We start from the raw sequence: 25,415 nt of genomic DNA on the forward strand, positions 1-25,415 counted from the left end.
TGCAAAAGACGGACAGATAGAACCAATGGCGACATGACTTTGGCACCAGGAACTAGGTCACCTTGGACTTCCATTGATGGCCAACTGCCAACAGAACCATCTGAGGGCAGGAACATAAGTTCACAAGCCCAATACAGTTAACACTATAACAATGATTGATTTATTCCACTAATAGGTTTGTCACCATGTGGTTATTGAGCGTATTTCCCTCAAACCATATCCCCTGACCAGGTAATTAGACCAATGTTTGGTGCTGTTCTGATGAATCAGTATGATTATAATCAATGTTGAATCAATTGATTGGTCACGATTTCTGAAGATCAATCATGGGTGTGTACATGTCCAGTCTGTATGAAGAACCGAATCACCAAGCCATAAATTGGTTTAATCTCTCAGAGCAGAAAATGTGGTCTTATGTAGTTGTTGTTACCCAACTCTATCTGAATTAGTAAACAGCGTTTTAGACTGGTGAGTAAAGTCAGTAGGACTGACTGGAGACTGCATGTTCATGTCAACAACAGACAAGGCATGAAAGATGTTAGTAGCTGCTCAGTCAGCCATGTTGCTATGCCATCAGTTATACTATCTGTTCTCCCTAGTAGGTATTAGAGTAATGTCACAGTTCACTGAAGCACTGGTACATTGCAGTCAAGCTGTACATGATACAATCCATGATTCATGTGTCTTATACTATTAATTCATATTTTGATACATATCAATTATTATTTTGATGTCACACTAATAATTCATATTCTAAAGCCTGTTTTGGATCAATTTGCTCTTATAATGCAAGACCGACACACACCCCGCCCCCCAGATAACAAGTTTCGACAACTTTACTTTTCTACCTCAAGTAACAATATATTTACTTTATTCTCAAGCAAATAGTGGAAAGGGGATTCTCAAAAGTATAATTGTAAAACAAAAATTTGTTTGAGTTTCCTCTATTTCGAGTGCTGTTGGATTGTGTCCAGTCTGTGTGAAAGAAAGTCCCAAGGCTGTCAGCAGGTGGTTTCCATTCTTCAAGCCATAGTGCTTCCATAACAGGGCAAAGGTATTGCTCTCCACTGTTTGCAATTGCATCCTCTTAGTCCATAGGCCAATGATTTCATCAGCTTGCCCTCTGCATGGTTTTGATCAAGACCACATTGAAAAGCTCACTCACTCACTCAAAAAGGAACTGAGGCCACTTGTTTGGTCAAGTTACCCTCAGCACAGCATCACTGGCCAAGACCACAGCAAGAGCCGACCAGCCTCAGTTGGAACCAAGCCTCATTGATCTGCCTCGGCAATGCTGCCTAATTTTACTGCCAGTAAATCGATTTGTGTACATGCTGGGTTTCACCCAAGCCGCCGCATGTTTAGAGCTTTTATCTACAACAATGCACAGAGTTAAAAAATAGTCTCACTGCTGCACCATGGAGACATTTAATTTAGCAGTATCACCATCATGCCCATCACACTTACAGCTTGACAAGGAATTTGAAATCTCCTTAAGCAAGTTTTCATGAATCAATAAGAATGAGAACGTTTGTTTTTGCGTGAAGCAGCCCAAGTGTTGGCCATTCTGGATACGTTTAGAATCAATAGCACCCAGTAGATGATGAATAATGTAGCGTGTTACTCGTGACCAGCAACGCACATGAAACTCAAATATGATTGGCAGTAGGAAGTAGTTAAAGATGGCAGGAAAGGACCATACATCCAGTTCATCCAATCCAGTTTTATTTGCAGTGAACACATACTAAGATTTAGGTTATATTTTATCTAAGGGTATACAGGGTGCACCCAGGAGAAGAAGAAGGCTTGAAATTCAGTGTTAATAATAATAATAAAGTTTACCTTGTAAAGACTTTAAGATAAACATTATTACCTGTAAGACCTTGCATTACACCCTAGCTATCAATTTATGGTATTTTACTCATTCATTCACTTACTTTATAAATCCAAGTCAGTGAATTTCCATGAAAGTATTCAATCTTCCTGCTTGATAACAACCTTTCTTTATTCAAAATTAATTTTGTGTTCCTTGTTTGCAATATCGAATGGAGTTGTTATGGTCCTGAATGATAAATTTTACCTTCAGTCTGACTTCAAGTGCATTGAAAACGTATGAGGAGATGTTGAATTTAAGAAAATAATTGCACCAACCCCGTCACATACCTTTCATTTTCACCTGTATTGAATGACTGCTGAAGAAATTGAGAATTCCCTTTGATATTTAATTGCGTAGTGAATTAAGTGTCATGGACTGAATCATGATGTGAAAAGAAAAGCGTCCAACTGAACTGAAATATTAATAACATGTACATGCTTTAAGTACATGTATGGATGTAACAGGCCAAACCTTCCCTGTGAAGACTGCAATTGTTCAAACTGAATGTTTACATCTTATGGTAACATATTTTGGACAGATGAAGAACTAAAGCAATTTGTAGGAATGGCGACAGGAGCAAGATGGATTTAGAGGTACATAATGTTCAGATATGTATGCATTCATATGTCTACACCCATCAGAGGCAAGACTAGACTATAACATATGTTATATTCGGGATTACTCTTTTTCAGTAAAGTACAAATTCTAGTACTTTTTTTTAGTTGAGTCCCATCTGGGATTCAAACCCACACCCTCATACTCAGGCCCCAGATTGCCAGCCAGCACACAAAGTCATCCTTCATACTCGCAGCCACTCTAACTTCCCAAAGTTGACGTCAGACAACTGGTTGTTTAGACTGCGGATTTGTGTACCTCTCTGATAAGTGTTAATTGGTTCCCATGTCTGAAAGCTAAAATTCCACAATACTACTTAGAAAGTGGTCAAATGTAACATCTTGTATTATGGATTACACTATCTTAGTAAAGTACTCCAAAAAGTACCAGAATTTGTACTTTACTAAGAAAGGATGATGTAATTGAAATTCTGTACATAGAATCATTGAAGCAAACTCACTCACTTGTGTACATGTTTTGTGGTATTATTGGACTGATATATGATTGTAGGACAGATAGGAACAATGGCTGACATTAGCATTTATACTTCCTCTAGATTCACCATACTTGTGGATCGGTTTATTGTGATGTCTTCATCACCATATTCTGCTACTGAGCTGATTATCCAAATAAAGCCTGTGATCAAAGAGAGAGTGCTTGATTGCAGCTTGACCTCCTGTCCACAACTGTCCTTTTCTTCAAGTAGTGACTACACCCATCTCATATTCTTCATCTTGAGATACAAGCATGTATTAATAGGAGTCTTTGTATGAGACCTTGCTGTCATTAGAATTGACAATCAAACTGTATTTGAACCTTTATTACTCCAACATTGAACAAGAGAGTCACTGTCACCAATACTACATGTAGTAATGATTATTGATTTCTTAATGTGCACATTTGAATTGCCTATTTAAACTTAACAGTTCTATTGATTTCCATGCCCACATAGTGCTGTCTCAGAAGGCATGTTTTATGTTTCTGAGATGACATATCTTGACAGTGATCAGTACCAGTAATAGATATAATCATACCAATAACTTGCTTTCCAAAAATTGGCATGAGCAGGTATTGTTGTTGTAAATTGTTGTGATATGATTAGGGTTTAGTGGATATGGTCTTAATGTGTTACTCAATCATCTACACATGATACAGGCTATATATACAACCTTGTTCCTGTGATATAATTGGAGTGGATATGGTCGTTGCTCAATTACTGACATTCGATACAGACTATATATACAACCTTGTTCCTGTGATATAATTGGAGTGGATATGGTCGTTGCTCAATTACTGACATTCGATACAGGCTATATATTCAACCTTGTTCCTGTGATATGACTGGAGTGGATATGGTTGTAGTTACTAAATTACTGACATATGATACAGACTATATATACAACCTTGTTCCTGTGATATCAATGGAGTGGATATGGTTGTAGTTACTCAATTATGGACATTCGATACTGGCCATATGTATAACCTTGTTCCTGTGATATGATTGGAGTGGATATGGTAGTTACTCAATTACTGACATACGATACAGGCTATATACAACCTTGTTCCTGTGATATGATTGGAGTGCATATGGTCATTGCTCAATTACTGACATTCGATACAGACTATATATACAACCTTGTTCTTGTGATATGACTGGAGTGGATATGGTTGTAGTTACTCAATTACTGACATACGATACAGGCTATATGTATAACCTTGTTCCTGTGATATGATTGGAGTGCATATGGTCATTGCTCAATCACTGACATTCGATACAGACTATATATACAACCTTGTTCTTGTGATATGACTGGAGTGGATATGGTTGTAGTTACTCAATTACTGACATACGATACAGGCTATATATACAACCTTGTTCCTGTGATATAATCAGAGTAGATATGGTTGTTGCTCAATTCCTGACATACAATACAGGCTATATATTCAACCTTGTTCCTGTGATTTGATTGGCATGGATATGGTTGTAGTTACTCAATTACTGACATACGATACAGACTATATATACAACCTTGTTCTTGTGATATGACTGGAGTGGATATGGTTGTAGTTACTCAATTACTGACATTCGATACAGACTATATATACAACCTTGTTCTTGTGATATGACTGGAGTGGATATGGTTGTAGTTACTCAATTACTGACATACGATACAGGCTATATATACAACCTTGTTCCTGTGATATAATCAGAGTAGATATGGTTGTTGCTCAATTCCTGACATACGATACAGGCTATATATACAACCTTGTTCCTGTGATATGATTGGAGTGCATATGGTCATTGCTCAATTACTGACATTCGATACAGACTATATATACAACCTTGTTCTTGTGATATGACTGGAGTGGATATGGTTGTAGTTACTCAATTACTGACATACGATACAGGCTATATATACAACCTTGTTCCTGTGATATAATCAGAGTAGATATGGTTGTTGCTCAATTCCTGACATACAATACAGGCTATATATTCAACCTTGTTCCTGTGATTTGATTGGCATGGATATGGTTGTAGTTACTCAATTACTGACATACGATACAGACTATATATACAACCTTGTTCTTGTGATATGACTGGAGTGGATATGGTTGTAGTTACTCAATTACTGACATTCGATACAGACTATATATACAACCTTGTTCTTGTGATATGACTGGAGTGGATATGGTTGTAGTTACTCAATTACTGACATACGATACAGGCTATATATACAACCTTGTTCCTGTGATATAATCAGAGTAGATATGGTTGTTGCTCAATTCCTGACATACGATACAGGCTATATATACAACCTTGTTCCTGTGATATAATTGGAGTAGATATGGTTGTTGCTCAATTCCTGACATACGATACAGGCTTTATATACAACCTTGTTCCTGTGATGTGATTGGAATGGATATGGTTGTAGTTACTCAATTACTGACATATGATACAGGCTATATATACAACCTTGTTCCTGTGATATAATCAGAGTAGATATGGTTGTTGCTCAATTCCTGACATACGATACAGGCTATATATACAACCTTGTTCCTGTGATATGACTGGAGTGGATATGGTTGTAGTTACTCAATTACGGACATTCAATACAGGCCATATGTATAACCTTGTTCCTGTGATATGATTGGAGTAGATACGGTAGTTACTCAATTACTGACATACGATACAGGCTATATACAACCTTGTTCCTGTGATATAATTGGAGTAGATATGGTTGTTGCTCAATTCCTGACATACGATACAGGCTATATATTCAACCTTGTTCCTGTGATTTGATTGGCATGGATATGGTTGTAGTTACTCAATTACTGACATATGATACAGACTATATATACAACCTTGTTCCTGTGATATCAATGGAGTAGATATGGTCCATAGGCTATATGTCCTGTCTCCCATGAATGAGTGAGTAAGGGTTATGCTGCTGTCATCATTATTACAGCAATATCATGATGAGAGACATGTGAAACGGGCTTCACACATTGTACCCATGTGGGGAATCAAATTCGGTTGACGAGTGGACCTTATGCTACTCCACAGCCTCGTGTCAACTGAGCCCAGTTGCAAAATGTGATCTTCCTGCTACAGTGATTGTAATTCTCATGCACTACCACAGACTAAAACATCATAGCGCTAAAATCACATTGTGCAGGTGGACTCCCCACCCCGATAGTTATGGTTCTTGGCATGCCTTGTCTTGGTGTTATAGTAGTGGCCTACGTGCCTTGTCAACAGCCAAGGTGTTATGGTTCTTGGCATGCCTTGTCTTGGTGTTATAGTAGTGGCCTACGTGCCTTGTCAACAGCCATGGTGTTATGGTTCTTGGCATGCCTTGTCTTGGTGTTATAGTAGTGGCCTACGTGCCTTGTCAACAGCCATGGTGTTATGGTTCTTGGCATGCCTTGTCTTGGTGTTATAGTAGTGGCCTACGTGCCTTGTCAACAGCCATGGTGTTATGGTTCTTGGCATGCCTTGTCTTGGTGTTATAGTAGTGGCCTATGTGCCTTGTCAACAGCCATGGTGTTATGGTTCTTGGCATGCCTTGTCTTGGTGTTATAGTAGTGGCCTACGTGCCTTGTCAACAGCCATGGTGTTATGGTTCTTGGCATGCCTTGTCTTGGTGTTATAGTAGTGGCCTATGTGCCTTGTCAACAGCCATGGTGTTATGGTTCTTGGCATGCCTTGTCTTGGTGTTATAGTAGTGGCCTATGTGCCTTGTCAACAGCCATGGTGTTATGGTTCTTGGCATGCCTTGTCTTGGTGTTACAGTAGTGGCCTACGTGCCTTGTCCACAGCCATGTGAGTTGCCACTCATGCAGCATATGGAATGGCTGTGCTTAAAAACACATGTGAAGAATGAAAGCATGGAATTCCTTTTTTGTAACATGGTGCTGGGACAATGATGATTTCATACAGGCCAAACAGCTGGAAATAATTTCTCACACACTCAAACATATCCTTCTCCCCCAATATGGGCACATATGTTTTCAGATTCAGTGCATGTATACTTCCTGCTTGTTGAGTGTTGAAAGTAATCACGGAATATTGACAATTCACTTTTTGGGTTTACAAAAAATGACTTGTATCCTTTTTTTAAAAAAGAAAAAAAGGGGGATGATGTGATTAAAATGTTCGCTCATCACATTGATAACCCAACTTCGATTCCCCTCGTAGGTACAATGTTTGAATCCCATTTCTGGTGACCATTGTTGTTATATTGCTTGAATATTGCTAGAAGGACCGAAAACTAAACTTATTCACTCACTCACTCTAAAACAAAACACCTCTGATTATGTGTACTTGTGTTAATGATGTGAATCTTTTTTTGACAAGGTGTGCAGTATTTATTCATATCACCCACGCAGAGAATGCATCCCTCGTGCCATGCTCCATGATTGTGTTAGGAGTCAGTTTAGATGGGGTTTAGTGGTGACAGTTGCAGGCAGATAGCTATGATGCCAGGGATCACCAGGACAGATTTATGTTTGTATCTCATGACAAGGAACAAAAATATCCAGAATCTCCATCGAAGTCATTTGTGCAAAGGCATCTTCCCCTCTTTTCAGATTCAGGCTGAACTACATTCTATTCAATCATGTTTCAAATAAAGTCAGATTATTGCTGAAGCTGCTATCAATTATTCACTCACTAACTTTCATTTGTGACAAGGGCAGTGGGGTAGCCTAGTGGTTAAAGTGTTTGCTCATTACTCCAAAGACTCGGGTTCGATTCCCCACATGGGTACAATGTCTGCAGCCCATTGCAGGTGTCCGTCTCCGTGATATTGCTGGAATATTGCTAGAAGCAGCATAAAACTAAACTCACTCACTCATTTTTGACCTGGCTGATTAGGTACCAATCCGCAAATACTCTGTCATGGACTTATGAGCGGTGGAGTGCTACAAACTCTTTATGGACCCTGACTATCTAAGCTGTGTTCATTGGGGCCCTGTAGTATGTCTGGTCCAGGATTATTTGCAAACAGGCCATTGCTGACTGTACAATGTGTGAGACCCATTTCATGTGTCCCATGTTGTGATACTGCTGGATTATTGCTAAAAGCAGTGTAAAACTAAACTCCCTCACTCAGTATTCATGCTCACTTTAGCCCCAGAAATAATAAGGGATCCTAGTTGCTATGAATCTGTCATGTTCAATCCTCCTCTGTTAGCAGTTCATGGCACTCTAGCTTATTCCTTTTTTTTTAATTTGTGGTATTTTTGTTTCAGATTTGTTACAATGCACGAACGAACCAAACGTGTCGATTCCCCAACTGGCCGACCTCCTGATAGAGCGAACTCAACATGCAAACTGGATCGTGGTCTACAAGTCACTCATCACAATCCACAATCTCATGAACTATGGCAACGAGGTTATTTGAACATTTTGACACCTCCCAGTGGGATTACAATGCAGTTTTGGTATTGAATGGGGCAGTCGTATAATGTTCCACACTTTGAGTTACATCAGCTGGGGACCCAGAAGGTCCAGGTTAGAATAGGTCTCGGGAATCCATGCTTGCCATAAAATGCGACTATGATTGTTGTACGACACCACTAACATCATCGGGTGGTCAGGTTGCTGACTTCATTGACACATCATCAGTTCCCAGTTGCGTAGGTCGATGTTCATGCTGTTGACCAGTGGGTTTTCTGGTCCAGATTGGTTGTTTACAGGGCACAGTCTTATAGCTGGAATATTGCTGAGGGTGGTGTAAAACTATACTCACTCACTCACTCACTCACTCACTCACTCACTCACTCATGTCCTCCTTGGGTCAAATACCAGATAACACCAATTATGTTTCTTGGTATGTTAGCACCATCTTGGACAAAAATTACTTAAGGTTTTCACTCGTATTAAACTTCATGGTTTTGCAATGGCTGACAGAACAAGCTGTCCATTGGTCCCCAGTTATTGCTCAAGAAGTTTCACAATGTAGTATTGTACTGAACAGTAACATTATGATGTAATTATTTTACTTACATGAAACCTTATTTTACTTGTTAGATATTTGGTAAAAATAATTAATTGTGAATCTTCTGCATCAGTTCTCTACATTTTGCAAACGTCTTGTCACACAAAATGCTTTGCTGACATGGCATTTTCTAACTGCAGAACTGTCCAAAGTGGCGTTATACCATACCCACTCATTGACTTTCTCTCTGCAGAGATTTACCCAGTACCTGGCTTCAAATAACTGCACCTTCAACCTTGGCAGTTTCCATGACAAGACTGGCATGCAAGGTGAGGGCAATCATGTCTATATGTGTACAGTGGGTGTTACTAAACAGTGGACTGTTCATTATACCCAAAGGCGTTACCTCAAGTCATCTTTAATTACCCAATGCCATTTAGAAAGTGGTCAAATGCAACATATGTCATATTTGGGTTTTCACTTTCTCAGTAAAGTACAAATTCTAGCACTTTTTTGGTTGAGTCCCATCTGGGAATCGAACCTGCACCCTCAGAGTCAGGCACCTTATCGCCAGCACACAAAGTCAGCAGCCTAACCCGCTCAGCCACCATGACTTCCACAAAAATGAAAGTCGGACAACTGGTAGTCTAGACTGTCTACTTTGTGTACCCCTCTGATAAGTGTGAATTGGCACGGCTCCCACGGCCGAAAGCTATGATTACACGATGACATGATTCCCGGATGGGACTCGACCGAAAAAATGCTAGAATTTGTACTTTACTGAGAAAGTGAAAACCCAAATATGACGTATTGCATTTGACCACTTTCTACATGGCATCATGTAATCATAGCTTTCGGCTGTGGGAGCCGTGTCAATTCACACTTATCAGATGGGTACACGAAGTACACAGTCTAGACTACCAGTTGTCGGACTCCCATTTTTCTGGAATTTGCGGTGACTGAGCGGGTTAAGCGGCTGACTTTGTGGTGCTTGCTATTTGGTGCCTGATTCTGAGGGTGCGGGTCTTTCCCAGATTGGACCAAAAAAGTGCTAGAATTTGTACTTTACTGAGAAAGTGAAAACCCAAATATGACATATGTTGTTAAGTCATCTTCCTGTTTAGTGTCTATCAATCGTCTGTCTGTGAAATGGGTGTCTGTCAGTTAGGAGATAACCATTAGGTGAACAACTTCTGCTTGCACTTCCTTCCTTTCTGTGCTTGGCTTCTATACACAACACTAAATATTTCAAAGTACAATATACAGGAAGTCCTTATCAAACAGCTTTACAATTCATTATTAAGAGAAGTTAATATCTGAGATCCATAAAAGCTGACCAAGATGAGATGAGAAATACAACATCCAAAGGTTTATTAGGGGGTCCAGCAAGCAGTGATCTGGTGTCAACATTGCATGTATCTATCCTTATGCAATTTTTTGTAATTAACGTTAATTATAGTCCATTTACTACAAAATCATACCAACTTGTATGGACAAGTGACTAATTTTCAAGCTATTTGTGACAATGTTTTGCTTGCCAATAAATGTTTATTTGCCATTTTATCTGTATGATTTTGCAGCAGACAGTACAGACATATGAAAATCCGGGTTAGAATGAGTCTTCAGCCACACATGCTTGTTGTAAGAGGCGACTAATGGGATCGGGTGGTCAGACTTGCTAACTTTGTTGTCATCATGTCCCAACTGCATACATCAATATTGATGATGTAGATCACTGGGTTGTCTGGTCTAGACTTGATGTATATAGACTTAAGTAATATAGCAGGAATGTTACTGATGGTATTGATACACAAGTAAACAAAGCTTCCCACAGTGTATGTATTATCTGCTTTGCAATGGTTCATGATGAACCTCAAGTACAAGTTATTCAGTGAGCTGTGTATGAGGATTGTTATTACAATGTGACCTGCAACATTTATCTCCATTTATGTTTTATTTTGTAAGTTTGTGTAGTTTGTTTTATACCAGTTTTTCGATTGCTGTTTTCAGATACGAACTTACAAAGATGAGCAAATAAAGAGTAATAATGCGTTATTTGATAGGAAGCAATTTCTTTAATATTTAATTGTTACATTCTCTAGGAATGGTTTCTGTTACGGGATACGACATGTCGACATACATCAGAAGATATGCTAAATATTTAAATGAGAAGGCCACTTCCTACAGACAAATGGCCTTTGATTTCTGTAAAGTAAAGCGTGGGTAAGTTACCTCATCTCCTAGCATATCAAAACCATCTTGCAGTCAGGCCATGTCTATGATCGTAATACTGATGATAAAGTCATTTCTCCACATAAAATACTTTTTCCCCATGTATATGGATTACTGTTCAAAGTGGCATTATAACTATCTCACTCATGCACTCACTCATTCACTTACTTACTGACCCGTGAAGGACCAGGGTAAGATACGACTAACAGGATCAGGTGGTCAGGTTCGCTGACTTGTTAGACACATGTCATCGGTTCCCAGTTGTGCTAAACGATGCTCATGCTGTTGATCACTGGATTCTCTGCTCCAGACTCAGTTATACACCTACAACCGCCATATAGCTGGAATATTGCTGAGTGCAGCATAATACTAAACTCACTCACTCATTTTATGAGACCCGTGAAGGTCCCGGGGTAGAATAGGCCTTCAGCAACCCATGCTTGCCATAAAAGGTGACTATGCTTGTCGTAAGAGGCGACTAACAGGATCGGGTGGTCAGACTAGCTGACTTGGTTGACACATGTCATCGGTTCCCCATTGCGCAGATCGATGCTCATGTTGTTGATCACTGGATTGTCTGGTCCAGACTCGATTATTTACAGACCGCCGCCATATAGCTGGAATATTGCTAAGTGCGACGTAAAACTAAACTCACTCACTCACTCACTCACTCACTCACTCACTCACTCACTCACTCATTCATTTTATGATCCATGAATTTTGGTTTTAGTGAGTGAAATCTTATGTGTTATAGTACATGGTAACTGGTTTATCAGCATTAGATATTGTGGTCAATTTTCTGATTTTTTCAAAGTATGCTGTTGTTTTTCACAGGAAGGATGATGGCCTACTCAGAACTATGAACTCAGAAAAGGTAATGACAGTCACAATGGACACAAAGCCTGGAAAAGAATAAGCAAGAAATATACTTACTTAATATGAAGTTACAGTGAATATGGAAACTATGCCCAGAGTATCTCTGACTTTCTCAAGTCTGTGTTACAGTTTAAATTATAAGTCACACTTCCTCAACTGCTTTGTTAAACAGGTTCCATATCCAATGAGATGGACTTTGAAGTTTGACAAAAGTTTCTCACATACTTGAATTTATGTTTATGGTATTCAAAATATGAATGTTGTCTTGGTAATGTGGTCAAGGTGGCAACTAACGGTTGGTTAGGCTTGCTGCCTTTGTTGACACATCACATACCCATTGCGATCTGTCCGAATTCTATTTTTCACACAGCTGGAATATGGTATTATACAAAAAAAAAAAAAAGCATTAATGCCATGAAGCCAAGAATGAGTATTGTGATTAGAATGAGAATAATGCCCAAAACATTAGCTTGACATATTATTTTGCTAACACTGTATCAGATAAAAACTAGTAGTTAAATTGTATAAAGCGTTAATCTTGTCCGTGCAATTATCTGCTTGTCTTTAGTTTCATTCTTGTCTTGTCTTCCAGCTCTTAAAAGCGCTGCCAGTCCTTCAGAGTCAACTGAATGCACTTATAGAATTTGACGTGAGTATGTTTTTGCTGCATGACTGTCAGCAGGTGCAGGGGAAGCTTAGTGGTTAAAGTACTTGCTCATCACATCAAGGGTACAATGTGTGAAGTCCATTACTGGTGTCCCCCCTCCATGATATTGCTGGAATATTGCTGAAAGCATAAGACTAGACTCACCAACTCACTCACTCTCCTGACTGTCGTTGCTTCTTTTCGCCTTCTATTAATGATTCATGTTTGATCCTTCACAGTGGTAAGCATGGTCAGCCTTTCTCTATCTCCAGTGAATACAAATGAAGAATTTACAGTGTAGTGCCAGTGTCAATCATTAGAGATGCTCAAAGCAGTGTGCTGTTTGGTAATGTCTGACAGACAATGACTTCTCACACACAGTGCTTCAACATTAGGAAGGTTTAATTTGCCTGTGATTTTTTAGTTTTCTCATTTCATTATTAACTAAAACTAGCCAAACATCCATATGACATATAGATTGGTGAAGTATTGACACATATAGCTTTCTGTTAGCATCTCTCAACCCTGCCCTCGTTAGGTTATCGTCAGTCATGTTAAACACTGACTCACTGATCTCTATTTCCCGCTGTTAAGTTCCAGATGTCCTCTGTTGTATTTTATGTCACAAGCTGAAATCAGGAAGCTCCTTCTTCCCCCACATCTTTATTCCTGTTAATGAGGAACATAATGGCAGGTGTCTGTAGTCAAACTTTTCATAGTGTCATCACTAAGGGGACTGTGAGATAGCGTAGTGGTTAATGCTTCCTTTCATCTTGCCAAAAAGCTAGAGGGACCAGGTTCATTTCTCCACATTGGCTGTATGATGCCTATTCATGTTGACTCACTCTTATTTCGTTCTCTATAAGGATATTATTTACAGACCTCCGCCATAAAGCTGGAATATTGCTGAGTGCGGCGTAAAACTAAACTTGCTGACTTAGTCTATAGGGATATGGTTTGTTTTGTAAACTTGCTGACTCAGTCTATAGGGATATGGTTTGTTTTGTAAACTTGCTGACTCAGCCTATAGGGATATGGTTTGTTTTGTAAACTTGCTAACTCAGTCTATAGGGATATGGTTTGTTTTGTAATAACTATGATGTGTGGCTTGCTACACAAAATACAAAGCTAGAATGGTTTTGTTGAATCAGAATTAGACTGTTGTCATTTGGTTAGTTATCATCAAGATGCTATGATCTGATCAAAGGTCCAGTGTTTACCCTAGGACTTAGTCTTTGGCAGGCTTTATTACCCATCTGGGATGTATTAAAAGAAGTATGTCCAAATTTTTGTCACATCTGCTTAGTAGATTGTTATATAATGCATTGTTAAGTTAGATAAGGTTTATTGTGCGGATTCATATTGTAGATCCATGGTGTAATGTTGCACCCTTAAGAATTGCTCTCTAAGGACCCCGAGGGCGGTGGGGAAGCTTATTGGTTAAAACATTCCCTCATCATGCCGAATACCCCAGTTTGGTTCCTCACATGGGTACTATGTGTGAAGTCAATTTCTCATGTCCCTAGATGCGATATTGCTGGAACATTGCCTAAAGTGGTGTAAAACAATACTCACTCACTTTAAGATCCCCACTTTGGCACTCAGGGATAGATACTTGTTCATGTTTAGCTAGATAATTTATTACACTAGAAAATAGATAAGTGATTACATTTGCGTGCAATTATTAATAAGGAAACTTGCAATATTTGAATGCAACAAAGCACCTTTAGAATACAGCACCACAAAATCTCGTTCTGTAGGTCACGTGCCTCTAAGACAAGCAACAAGTTTGTGAGAATCCATTGGATGCGAACACATGACCTTTGGATTGTTAGCCGAACAGCTAACAGAGCTACATTCACATTGTGCACAACGTGAAAATTTAGTGAGTCATATAAAAGTCAAATAGGCCACGGAAAATTACAAAAGCTACTGGTAGACTTGGTGTCTTGTGATTTTAATCTATAGACAGTTGAATGGCCCCAATGCCATTTGGCACACTCATCCTATTCTGTAGTCTACAAGATACCATGTGGTGTGGAATGATAATGGCTCAAACTGAAAATGGTTGTTGGCGTCAGGCATAAGACATTGATTTCACAATGCATGCATGAATGATATTTTTTTATAAAAATCATTCTGTGCTTTTGTGACAGAAAAGAGTTGTAGGGAGCACAGTAATGATAATGTTGATCGCGCTAAGAAATGGCGGAGGCACGAGCACGTCTGGTGACAGCACAAGGGTGAGTTTGCCTTTGAATCATTGTTTAACAAATGCAGCGTGTGAAAGTGCCTTTAGCTCAAGTTCCAGACCGTTTTCCATTAGCCCCAAATTTCTTATCGTGTACTTAACCTTTGACGTGTTTGGTCTCCCGTTTTTGTTTGGAAAAAAGGCATTAAAAATGATAAGGAAAAAACCAAATAGTACTCATGCATTACACCAGACATCTACCTACTATGTTGGATTAGGTCCCATAACCTAATCCTAACCCTAGCCCTAAACCCTAACCCTAACCCTAAACCCTAACCCTTCAAAAAATTCTAATGAATAGAATATATTGATCGAATTGGCATGAAAATGGCTGATGTGTCTAGTGTAATGCAGTAGTAACGCTTCGAAAAACTCCAAAAGATATATATGTATGTTAGTTCACATTTATAATCCATTTCATCCTAATAGTTATGTTGAAACATAAATATGAAATATATATAAATAATGAAATTGACCAAAACTGCGAATACTAGAATATGGCAGAATGAGATTGGTGTAAAGCATTCTTACTAAATTAAAAAAAATATATATAAATGCACAAAATATAACGCCTCAGCAGCTCTTAATACAAATAAATATCAGCGTATTAAGAAAGAAAGAAAAATCATTTGAACTGGTAAACAACTCTTGGAAACTCTCAACATCGTTTGGTTTATGCCATGACATAGCTAGTAGAGATGAAACAGTGAGCTGAGCTTATACACACTCGCTGAGCTGGGCAACCATGTTGCTATGCCAGTGTCATAGGGCATTGTTTCGAGAACGTGCTTTGGAACAAAATCACCTGAAATTATGTAAGAGTATTATGACACATTTTTAAAGTTTGTGGTGCTCTATTCTAAAAGTAGGCCAAATGCAACATTCAGTTCACTTGTTATTCCCATCCTGTTTATATGTGATGTATTTTTTCCACAGTGTACGCCAAACGAGCTGACAAATGGTGTGATTAACGCATGCTTCATGTTACTCTTCAAAGACCTCATACGACTGTTTGCATGCTACAATGACGGAATCATCAATCTTTTAGGTGAGGAACTTGATGCAAACCTAAGTTGTAGAAGTATGTTGTAATACAAACCTGTATCAAAAGGATTCTGAATTGTATGATTATATGCTGTTTATTCCCCTCATTAGTAAACTGTTTGTGTGGGACAAGAGTGGCTGGTTGTAAGACGTTATCAAAAGGATCTGATATCAGTCAGGTTCTGGAACTTGGTTGATACTGTGGCATTGTGCCCTGATACCATGACAACATGGATTCTTTATGTTAGACGCAGTATAGTAGTGTAACGAATGATACTGACCCTAAGTTTACTTAGACTGACATAATGATTGACTAAACATCTGTTATTTTGTAAATATTCAATTATTTCAGTTTTATGTGAATGATTTTGTTGTAGCTCTGTTCTGACAATTAATGTAAACAAAATTCTTCATTTTCAGAAAAATATTTTGACATGAACAAGAAGCAGTGTAAAGAAGGCCTCGACATTTACAAAAAGTTTTTAGTCAGCATGGACAAAGTGTCTGAATTCCTCAAAGTTGCTGAGGTAATTTTACCTGTTACATTTTGTTTTCTGTGTCAACTTTCAGTTACAGATATTCGCTTCATGTTGGATCCTATGGATAACATTAAAAAGATACATCTTACAAGTGTGAAAGTGTAATAGAAGAACCATTGTCACTCATTCACTAATATAATGTCGAAGCAACATTACATTTTTACCTGTCTTTATTCCCAGTATTATTGACGACTTGTGTGGCCAATATTTCTGTCTTCTGATCAGAATTTACTTAGATGAAATCTTAACCCCAGATACTGGAATTTATGGCATCAATTAGATCTTCGTAACAACCATCTTGAACATTCCAGTTGTTAATCTTTGAATGTTGACTGCTTTAACCTTACACATTCTTAGCAGAATTCTGCAGTAGTTTCTGTATTGCGCTGGTTATACTGCTCTGTTTTTCTTCCCCAGAACGTTGGTATTGACAGAGGGGATATTCCTGATCTGGCCAAGGTAGGAATTCATGACTTGTACAGGCTTTTGCCAGTTGTCAAACATGTCTGACACCAAGTGTTTGTCTGTCATTATTTCACTTCTGATTCATCTGTATAACATGTCCAGGTTGTAATCCTGTAAGTGAGTTTAAGAAAGCCATACCTATTGAAGTTTGGAAGCCTGTTATATGTCACTTTACCACATGGTCAATAGCAAATGCTGAGTTGTGTCTTGTGTGACCCATGTATGCACATCAGTACAATTCATGATGTGAATTCATCTATACGATTCAGTTCATTTTGGCAAACAGCCATTGCTTTTGTTACTGACACCACATGCTTGGTTTACACAGGCAGTAATGGATGCTGTAATGTGCACGATGTCCTAGCATGGAAAATATAAGATGATGATCTACAGTAGGAGTTGGGAGCATTGATGCAGTATTGTCCACATTTGATTACAGATCAAGCAGTACAGGCTTGCTGCTGTATTGAGCAGCTGGATAATATATATGCATATTTGGGCCATATGTATTATTGTTTTACGAAGGTTATCAGTCTTTCATAACCTTGAATAGTATTCTTTATTGTTACAGGTGTTTAGTACTGACTTGTTTTCAGGCCTTGGATCATTTTTGTCTTACATTGTGTAGTTTAGTTAACGTCTTAGATCTTGCATTTAGAGGAGTTTCTTTCAATAGTCCGTTTTGTTCGTCTTTGCACTGTCTCTTGCACTGTAGACTCTAGTAGTAGAATTGTTATGATTCTTTAGTTCTTTGTTCACACTGGCTACTCAGAAGTGATACTCTCTTTTACAATAACAGAAGTTGTAACAGTCGCTCCAAATGATAAACATGAACATTTAGTTATTTAGATTTGAAGAGAAACTGAAAGGCAAGATACAAATCTTACAATCATTACTTTAGTCTTTGGTAAATGACTTTCGTAATGTTTTCAAAAGCTGGAGGTGTTATATTGTTCGAACAGTTTCAGACTGAGGTCAAATCATTATTTCTCCAATCTTTCGTACAGTTCAGCATTGATCAAAATTTCAAAAGAGAAAATATAATTTTTTTTAATAATTCTCTTGAAAATTTTGTCAGAATAAGGCCCAAAATGTTTTCTATGAGTTCGATGTTAATGCCTGTTCAGTTCTGTGTTGCCAGTCTCCTGTCTTTTTTGTTTGATTTTTAGTTTATTTCTGTTTCTTCTCAGGGAATGAGGAACAATACGAAAAGTGTAAGTGTTAGATTTGTGAAACAAGTTAGAATCCAGTTGTATCCATAAGATGGAACGCCCTTTACTAACTTGTTCTGTCCATTTCAGCTTCAGTCTTGCTCTGTTAAATATCTCATCTTTGAATCCTTGTGAGTTATGCCCATTTCAACAGCCTGCAACTATGTGTATATGCAGCGGCTTTGTGCTGCATTAGCAGTATAGCATGCAAGAGTATTCTATGGGTAAAATATAGGGTGATGTCCTATAGACAGTGTGAATAAAACTATTGAGACTACTAGCCCAAACTTGGTTTGTAGCTCCATATAAAAAATAGATCATTCTCAAATAAGCTTTTACTAGACAAGGCTAAGTACTAGTGACTTAAGTTGCAGATATATATAGTGAATCAAGTTCTTCAAAAGGACTTTTCTCTGTTTGCATGTATAAACTACTTTTTTTTTTCTTTAAAAACATTATTTTTTAATTGTTGTGCAGAAAGAAATATTACATAAAATGTTTTTAAGAGAAGAAATATTTGTTATTATATCTTTACTGTACACTAGGGTTTGTGACAACACTGAAAGAGTCTGCACTCAAAGTTGACTCTGAGGCTTTTTATGCCCAGTCAGAGGTGGGCTCGATCCTAGCACCTCAAGCTTGCTGGATCACTAGCCTGGCACCTTAAACAGCTCACCCACCACCCCAAAAATGTGCATATGTCACTAAATGAAAACATATTACTGTTGTCTGACTGAAGATTGTGATCCAGTTGTCAAGTCTATACATACCTTGTCACTAAAATACTAAACCTGTTTTTCAGAAATTATGTTTCTTGAAAAACAATTGTTTTCATCATCTTAACCAAATTAAAAAGTACTTCCGCCAAGCAGGTTAAAATTTAGTACCATGTATCCATGTTTTAGCAAATACTAGATGATAACCGACTTGTTTCCTGTGCCTGTAATCTCCCAGCATGCTCAGGTGGAGGAACCATTGGCCAGTCCTACACCATCATGTCATTGCTGCAAGTGTAGTACTCTTTCCAAACCATTTGTAATGCATGGCACAGTATTTGCTTTGTGTACTGCCACTCTATAGACAATGTGCATCAATGCTGACCAACTGACTACATCTAGCCCATTATGTAGCATTATACTGTAGGATTTATATGACCATGCTGTACGATTTGTGATATCCATGCCACAGAATGGTGTGTTGTGATGTTAACAGGGTTCCATGCCTATGTTAATGGTGAACCCTATCGTTAAGATATTTGCAGAAAATTAAATCTTATAATGTTACCAGACCTATTGGTGTTAACAAGATGTCTTACGATGTTACCAGATCTAGCAGTGTTAACAGGCAATGAAGTAATGTGTTTTCAGATATGATGTTAAGAGAACAATGTGTTGTTACATTAAGAAATTTAACTCCGTTAACAGAATGTTGTAATGCCATAAGTAACTTTGACACATTATGGCACCTAGCCCTCCAGACATTTCTGTGGTAAACATACCGGAATGATTACTTCATGCTGTGGATGCTCGCGGTGTAACTTGTGAGTTGTGTGTTGACCTGGGTTGTATGTTTCAGGCTCCAGCAAGTCTCCTCGATGCCCTAGAGCAACATCTCCTGTCTCTGGAGGGAAAGAAGGGATCTGTCACCACCACCAATGCCACCTCCAAGTAAGAAACACCTCCTCTACACACTTCAAGACACAATCACTGGCCAGTCCTTGTGGTTACTCCACAACACAGTTAAGTCCGCTGGCCTGTCCTGGTGGAGATTTCTTAGGACAAATAAGTCTACATGTCCTTTTGGTTACTCCACAACACAATTAAGTCCGCTGGCCTGTCCTTGTGGAGATTTCCTAGCACAAATAAGTCTACATGTCCTTGTGATTCCACTTCACAAATAAGTCCGCTGACCTGTCCTTGTGGTTCCATGACACCAATAAGTCCACTGGCCTCTCGTTTTGCTCATTCGTATACACAAACCAAGATATTTATGTCAAGGACGAGGTTTCTGATTGATTATTACTATTTCTTACAGACCAGCAGGCTTTGCATCTGCACTATCAACTATCTCCAACAACAGCTCAGCGTTAAATGTAAGCGAGGATGAAAAGAAGCGGATCCTAGATGAGGAGAACCAACGTCTACACCAGCTGAAGGTAGTAAGTGTTTCATATAAGCTTGACACCACCACGGTCATCGCAACTGGACATCTCTTTCTCTACTGCTACTCTTAACCTGATCTCGCCGTATGCCTGCCTGCCGCCTGCCAAGGCTGCTGTTCAGTGTCGACTGACGTAGATGCCTCCTGCATGGACTCAACTGGCATGTCGTCATCGTCGCTGCTGTTGCTGCCGCTTATGTACAGTGACCTGTACAACCAAACTGCCATCAGCCAGATGTAAACAGCTCTCTGCCACTGTCATTATCTCCCTTTGGCTTAAAACTCCCTTCCACTTACATAGTGCACCAACTAAATACCTAAGTTGCTGCAGTTGTAGGACATGTGTTAGGTTTCATGTTAAGAAGTTGTCTGGAACCTTACTCACATTACTGAATGTTTGCATTATTATGACCATTATGATACATAAGAAGCAGAGATGCCAACCTGTATAGATATATCATAGTCAATACAAAATTTAGTCTCCAACTACACCAATACAATTGTACTAGAAATTCTATGAAATTCTAGAAAATTCAGATATATCTAAACAAACACTCATATAATATTGATAAAACATGCATTTACTTTCCATTCATCAAATTTAATGACATATTATAACTGCAATACGTGACAAACGTAATTTTAGCGAAATTGTTCATAAATCTTATGCTGATTTCATTACCTCTGCGATTTGACCCACTTCTTGTGTATCAGTGGAAAATGACAATCCTATTGGAATGATTTAACCATGTGACCATTCCTTCTGTTCATTTATATGAAACTGGATGGAAAAATTAAAGCTTCATTAATTTTTTTTGTGTGTTTAGTTGAGTACTAATTTTGCATTCAAACTACTAATTCTGATGCTTGAAACTCCTATTTGCAACACTTTGGGGTATGCATCAGTGTTCGCATTGACGCAGAAACATGCGTTTTTCAAGCAAAAAAAGTAATAAAACCACGCAGAAAATGTTTTGCATGCTTGTTTTGGATGCATAGATTCTGATCTGCATAATTCTAAAGAGTACCTTAAGACCACAACATATAGTCAAACAATGAATTTGAAAATGATTCAGGATTGTACAGAAAATTTCATGCGCTAAAGATTTGGACGACATATTGGTAATTGTATTTCTGCACACACTCGTATGAAACCTACCGCAATCACTGTGCATCTGAGAGGAAGCCAGGGATTGTAGTTACGTAATCATTGCATATCTGACAAAACCATATTATCATTAACATGCAGTATTTAATTCTTAGAAGGATACAACAAAACATGTCTCCTGAATTAAATATGTGAAAAAGAAATTGCTATGGATACATTAAGCAGTGGCAAAGGGCTGGCAGTGGTGTGAAATAAGTTGAAGCCGGCAGGTTGTGTGGAGAGGTTTGTGGTCACCCTGGACTAACATTAACTGTGTTTTCACTAACATCCATGTTGTTCACATGTTCTTTTCACATGCCTGTAGTTGTAACAAAGGACACAGACAATGTTCTGCAGAACAAAGATTAGACTCCCTAGATCTGGGAGGATGAGTTGGTGCCATAAATTGGACGTTACTAGAGTTTTTGTTGTAGTTACAATACTTCCAGAGTGTCAATATATATCATGTCCAACAACCTGATCTTGCTTACAGTTGTTAGCCATTTTTACAGTAAAGGATAATCTATTTAAGTTTGTAAACATTTGATTCTTTCTTGTCTTGTATCACTTTTCGTTATATTTATTGCTGGAATGACATGCAGTATGGACAAAACAAATGCATGAAGATTATTTAGGGAAATTGATCTTTTTTTGCAGTAGTCATTTAGAATCTTAGCAAACAAGTGACGATGCAAGTGAAAGAAATTGATGTTTTCTGGCTCATTACTAGAGCATGTTTTTGGTTCTGTTTTAAATTGTTTTCTAAAACTCTAACATGGAAATTAGGCACACTTCCTTTATGTGTAGATGTTGCTTTCAGTAGACTCTGCATGACCTCTCTAGTGCTTCAGTGTAAATATTTGTTGTAGAGCACAGAATGTAGATACAGCTTTCTCTTCTGTTGCCTTAGATACAATGTGAGAGACCCATTTTGGTACACAATTGTGTACACAATATTCATACACTCACCCACTGAGTTGCCTAAAATGTTTCTAGATACTAATGGGGTACCCAGGACACCGAGATGTGTCTCAGTAGGCATAATGCTTATGGCTGAAAATTTGTTATTTATAAAAAGAGTTGAATCGCCCATCTCCAACTGAATAGTTGGTCAATTAAACCCACTTAGTAACTTATGCATAATAAGTTACCTGTGTAATAAATAGGCCAGGTGCCACCCTATATATAATGAATTATCTTTGTAGCACATAGACCACGTAGCAACCTATGCATACATAATGAGTTGCCTGTGTAGTTGCCAGGTGTCAACCTATGTATCAGGAGTTATCTGTGTAGTGTATAGGCCAGGTGTCAACCTATGAATAAGAAGTTACCTGTCTATCATACATAGGCCAGGTGTAAACCAATGTAGATGTTACCTGTGTAGTATTTAGGCCAGGTGTCAACCTGTATATAAGGAGTTACCTGTGTTGTGTATAGGCCAGGTGTCAACCTATGTATAAGACGTTATCAGTGTTGTATAGAGGCTATTTTTCAACCTATGTATAATGAGTTACCTTCTATGTTTATACACATATTGTAGTTATATTGCCATGTATTGTGAGCATTAAGTTATTCTAAATTGGCACATTTGTGCATTGTTGGTAACGTGTTCTCTACTGAATCTTTTGAAATTGTGTTTTGAGATATTGAATGACATTTTATGTTGTGGAATATTTATAAAGATAAGTCACCTCTCCTTCACCTTAGAACTTGAAAAAGGTCAGTTACAATATTTTTACTTTATTGATTTCAATGACTAAGTTAACTGTGCATTGTAGGAGCAGCGAATGAAGGAACTACAGTCAACTTCCACTACCACGCCAACCTCATCGCCGACCACCCAGTCAAACCCATTCACAGCAGGGACAGCGACGACCAGATCAGTGGACTTATTTGGGCCCAACTCACCAACAGCATCGTCCAGCCCTGCAACCAATGGAAAACCAAGCGATGACTTGCTCAGCCTCAATGCCAACCCATTTGCACAGAATGTAGAGAGTGTAATGGCTACAGCATATGGTGGACAACAGCATCAACAAAACAACCCCTTTGCAATGAACACTGGCTGGAATACTAACAGTATGTTACATAGCCTCAAGCTTTGTCACACCATTACTGGGTTCAGTAGTCTTGGCCTAGCGGTTTGAGATGCTGCCATACTCTGTGCATGTGTGTTGCATCTTTTGGCATGCATGAAACCTGTGACTCTCACAATCCCTGTGACTCCAGTGTGTTATTGTTTAAATCCTGTATAATTCTTTCAAATCACTGACTTGTATAAGTACATACAGCAAAAAATGTGCAATGCAGTTTTTTCTTCAACAATAAGAACCGCAGAAATGCTTTCAACTCTGCCCTCATGATGATACTGCAGAAATATTAAAAGTGGCATAAGGACCATACTCACCCTGTTTTCATGCTTGTAGCAATAGATTCTCATTGATTTGATTTTGTTTCAGATACAGCCAATTTTGGCAATGAAGTTGACTTTGCAAAAGCATTCAACAACACCAGTACCCCACAAGGTAAGATAGCAAAAACATTGCCAGTGTGCGTAAAAAGCTGTCTTTTAAAACCATTTTTATCACATAAGTAGGAGAAAGTAGAATTTGGCATTAGTGCAAAGCTCAGTTCCGCAAACCGCTTTCTACCTCATGTTATAATGGAGTTGTTCTGACTGTCTTGACAGGATGTGTGAACAGGTCGCAGTCAACAACCATGTGTGTTTTTGCCCAAGAATCTCCATTAACTCTTGCTTGTTATGATAGGCAGTGAATAGAAGGCGTGTGTACCGGAGAATATAGGTGAATAGCTTGGCATTAATGACAACTGACTGATGGTTTCCAACCTGTTAAGATTTTAATCTACCTGATTATATAAGTTGGGTTGGTTGGGATGATTAAGGCAATGGCTTATCATGTTGAGAACAATGCGTTAAGTCATTTTTGAAGTCTGATTGCCAGTGGAATATTGCTATAAGCAGAACAAGGCCCAGTCACTCCCTACTTTTACATTGTGAAGGATTGTTTACACTAACATTGGGATCAAAATATTGTGTCAAATACAGGAGTAATATAGATATTCAGTGTTATGATCATGAATACATGAAGACACTTAAACATTCTCCTTCAAAACAGACAAAAATGAGACTTGTTTTTAAAATTTTTACTCGAAATACTTTAGTTCACAACAAAAAGCTGCATTTTTTGTGAAAGCTTGTAAGCAATTGATATTGATAGATTGGGGTTGAAATTGATTGTAAAATCACCATTAGATCATGATACAGACACCCTGTTGTACAACTGTAAAGTGTAGACATAGTGTACAACACCATTGACCAGCCCCAGGTTAGAAATATTCAGTATGTACAGTACACACACAGAAACATGGCTTCTGAGTTGCACATATCAGGCTGGAATTAACACAAGTAGATGACATGCTTGCACTGATACTTGGACACTTTTTGAATGTCATCCACATACTCACATACAACATTAGCAGTTCAAAATGAGCAATAAGTGCTCCCTGACCACCTTAGGACTAATCTGTCTCTGTAAGTATTCTTCATAAGTGCATGTGTAGCCAAACATGTGACAGTTTGTGTAAATTTTGGAACACCTTTAGAAATCAACACTATAACTTCCCATGAGACAATCTCTGCATTAGGCCACATGTTTGTGACGGTAATTCTTGGGTTAACTCTGTATAGCAAATCTTAAGCTACTTAGTATGGCACACTGATTTTTTAGTGCAAAGAAACCTAACCATTGGCCTGAGTCCATGTCAGTGATCATCAGCAGTGGATACTTTCAACAAATCTGTAATTATTACTTACAGTACTCATACAGATTAGTTTACCTCAACTGATGTTGACCTTTCCTAAAAACCACCCAAGCTGGGCCCATGC

At 38.4% G+C, this 25,415-nt stretch overlaps 1 protein-coding gene across 7 annotated transcripts in view; it reads left to right on the plus strand.

Annotated features, from left to right (window-relative positions):
- LOC137288124 (phosphatidylinositol-binding clathrin assembly protein LAP-like) overlaps positions 1-25,415 on the plus strand; it is a 67,116-nt gene that overhangs the window by 21,058 nt on the left and 20,643 nt on the right. For 5 of the 7 annotated variants that reach the window (XM_067820521.1, XM_067820522.1, XM_067820526.1 and 2 more), the window contains exons 2-14: positions 8,246-8,388; positions 9,188-9,263; positions 11,037-11,157; positions 12,001-12,040; positions 12,635-12,691; positions 15,876-15,987; positions 16,404-16,510; positions 16,940-16,981; positions 18,178-18,201; positions 19,774-19,865; positions 20,233-20,356; positions 23,287-23,587; positions 23,968-24,033. In XM_067820521.1, the coding sequence (XP_067676622.1) occupies positions 8,246-8,388; positions 9,188-9,263; positions 11,037-11,157; positions 12,001-12,040; positions 12,635-12,691; positions 15,876-15,987; positions 16,404-16,510; positions 16,940-16,981; positions 18,178-18,201; positions 19,774-19,865; positions 20,233-20,356; positions 23,287-23,587; positions 23,968-24,033 (1,305 nt within the window). The remainder of the gene's footprint in view (positions 1-8,245; positions 8,389-9,187; positions 9,264-11,036; positions 11,158-12,000; positions 12,041-12,634; positions 12,692-15,875; positions 15,988-16,403; positions 16,511-16,939; positions 16,982-18,177; positions 18,202-19,773; positions 19,866-20,232; positions 20,357-23,286; positions 23,588-23,967; positions 24,034-25,415) is intronic. The other 2 variants (XM_067820523.1, XM_067820524.1) reach the window with 2 other exon arrangements.

The sequence above is a fragment of the Haliotis asinina genome, chromosome 6, assembly GCF_037392515.1.
Source record: "Haliotis asinina isolate JCU_RB_2024 chromosome 6, JCU_Hal_asi_v2, whole genome shotgun sequence".
Lineage (NCBI taxonomy): Eukaryota > Metazoa > Mollusca > Gastropoda > Lepetellida > Haliotidae > Haliotis > Haliotis asinina.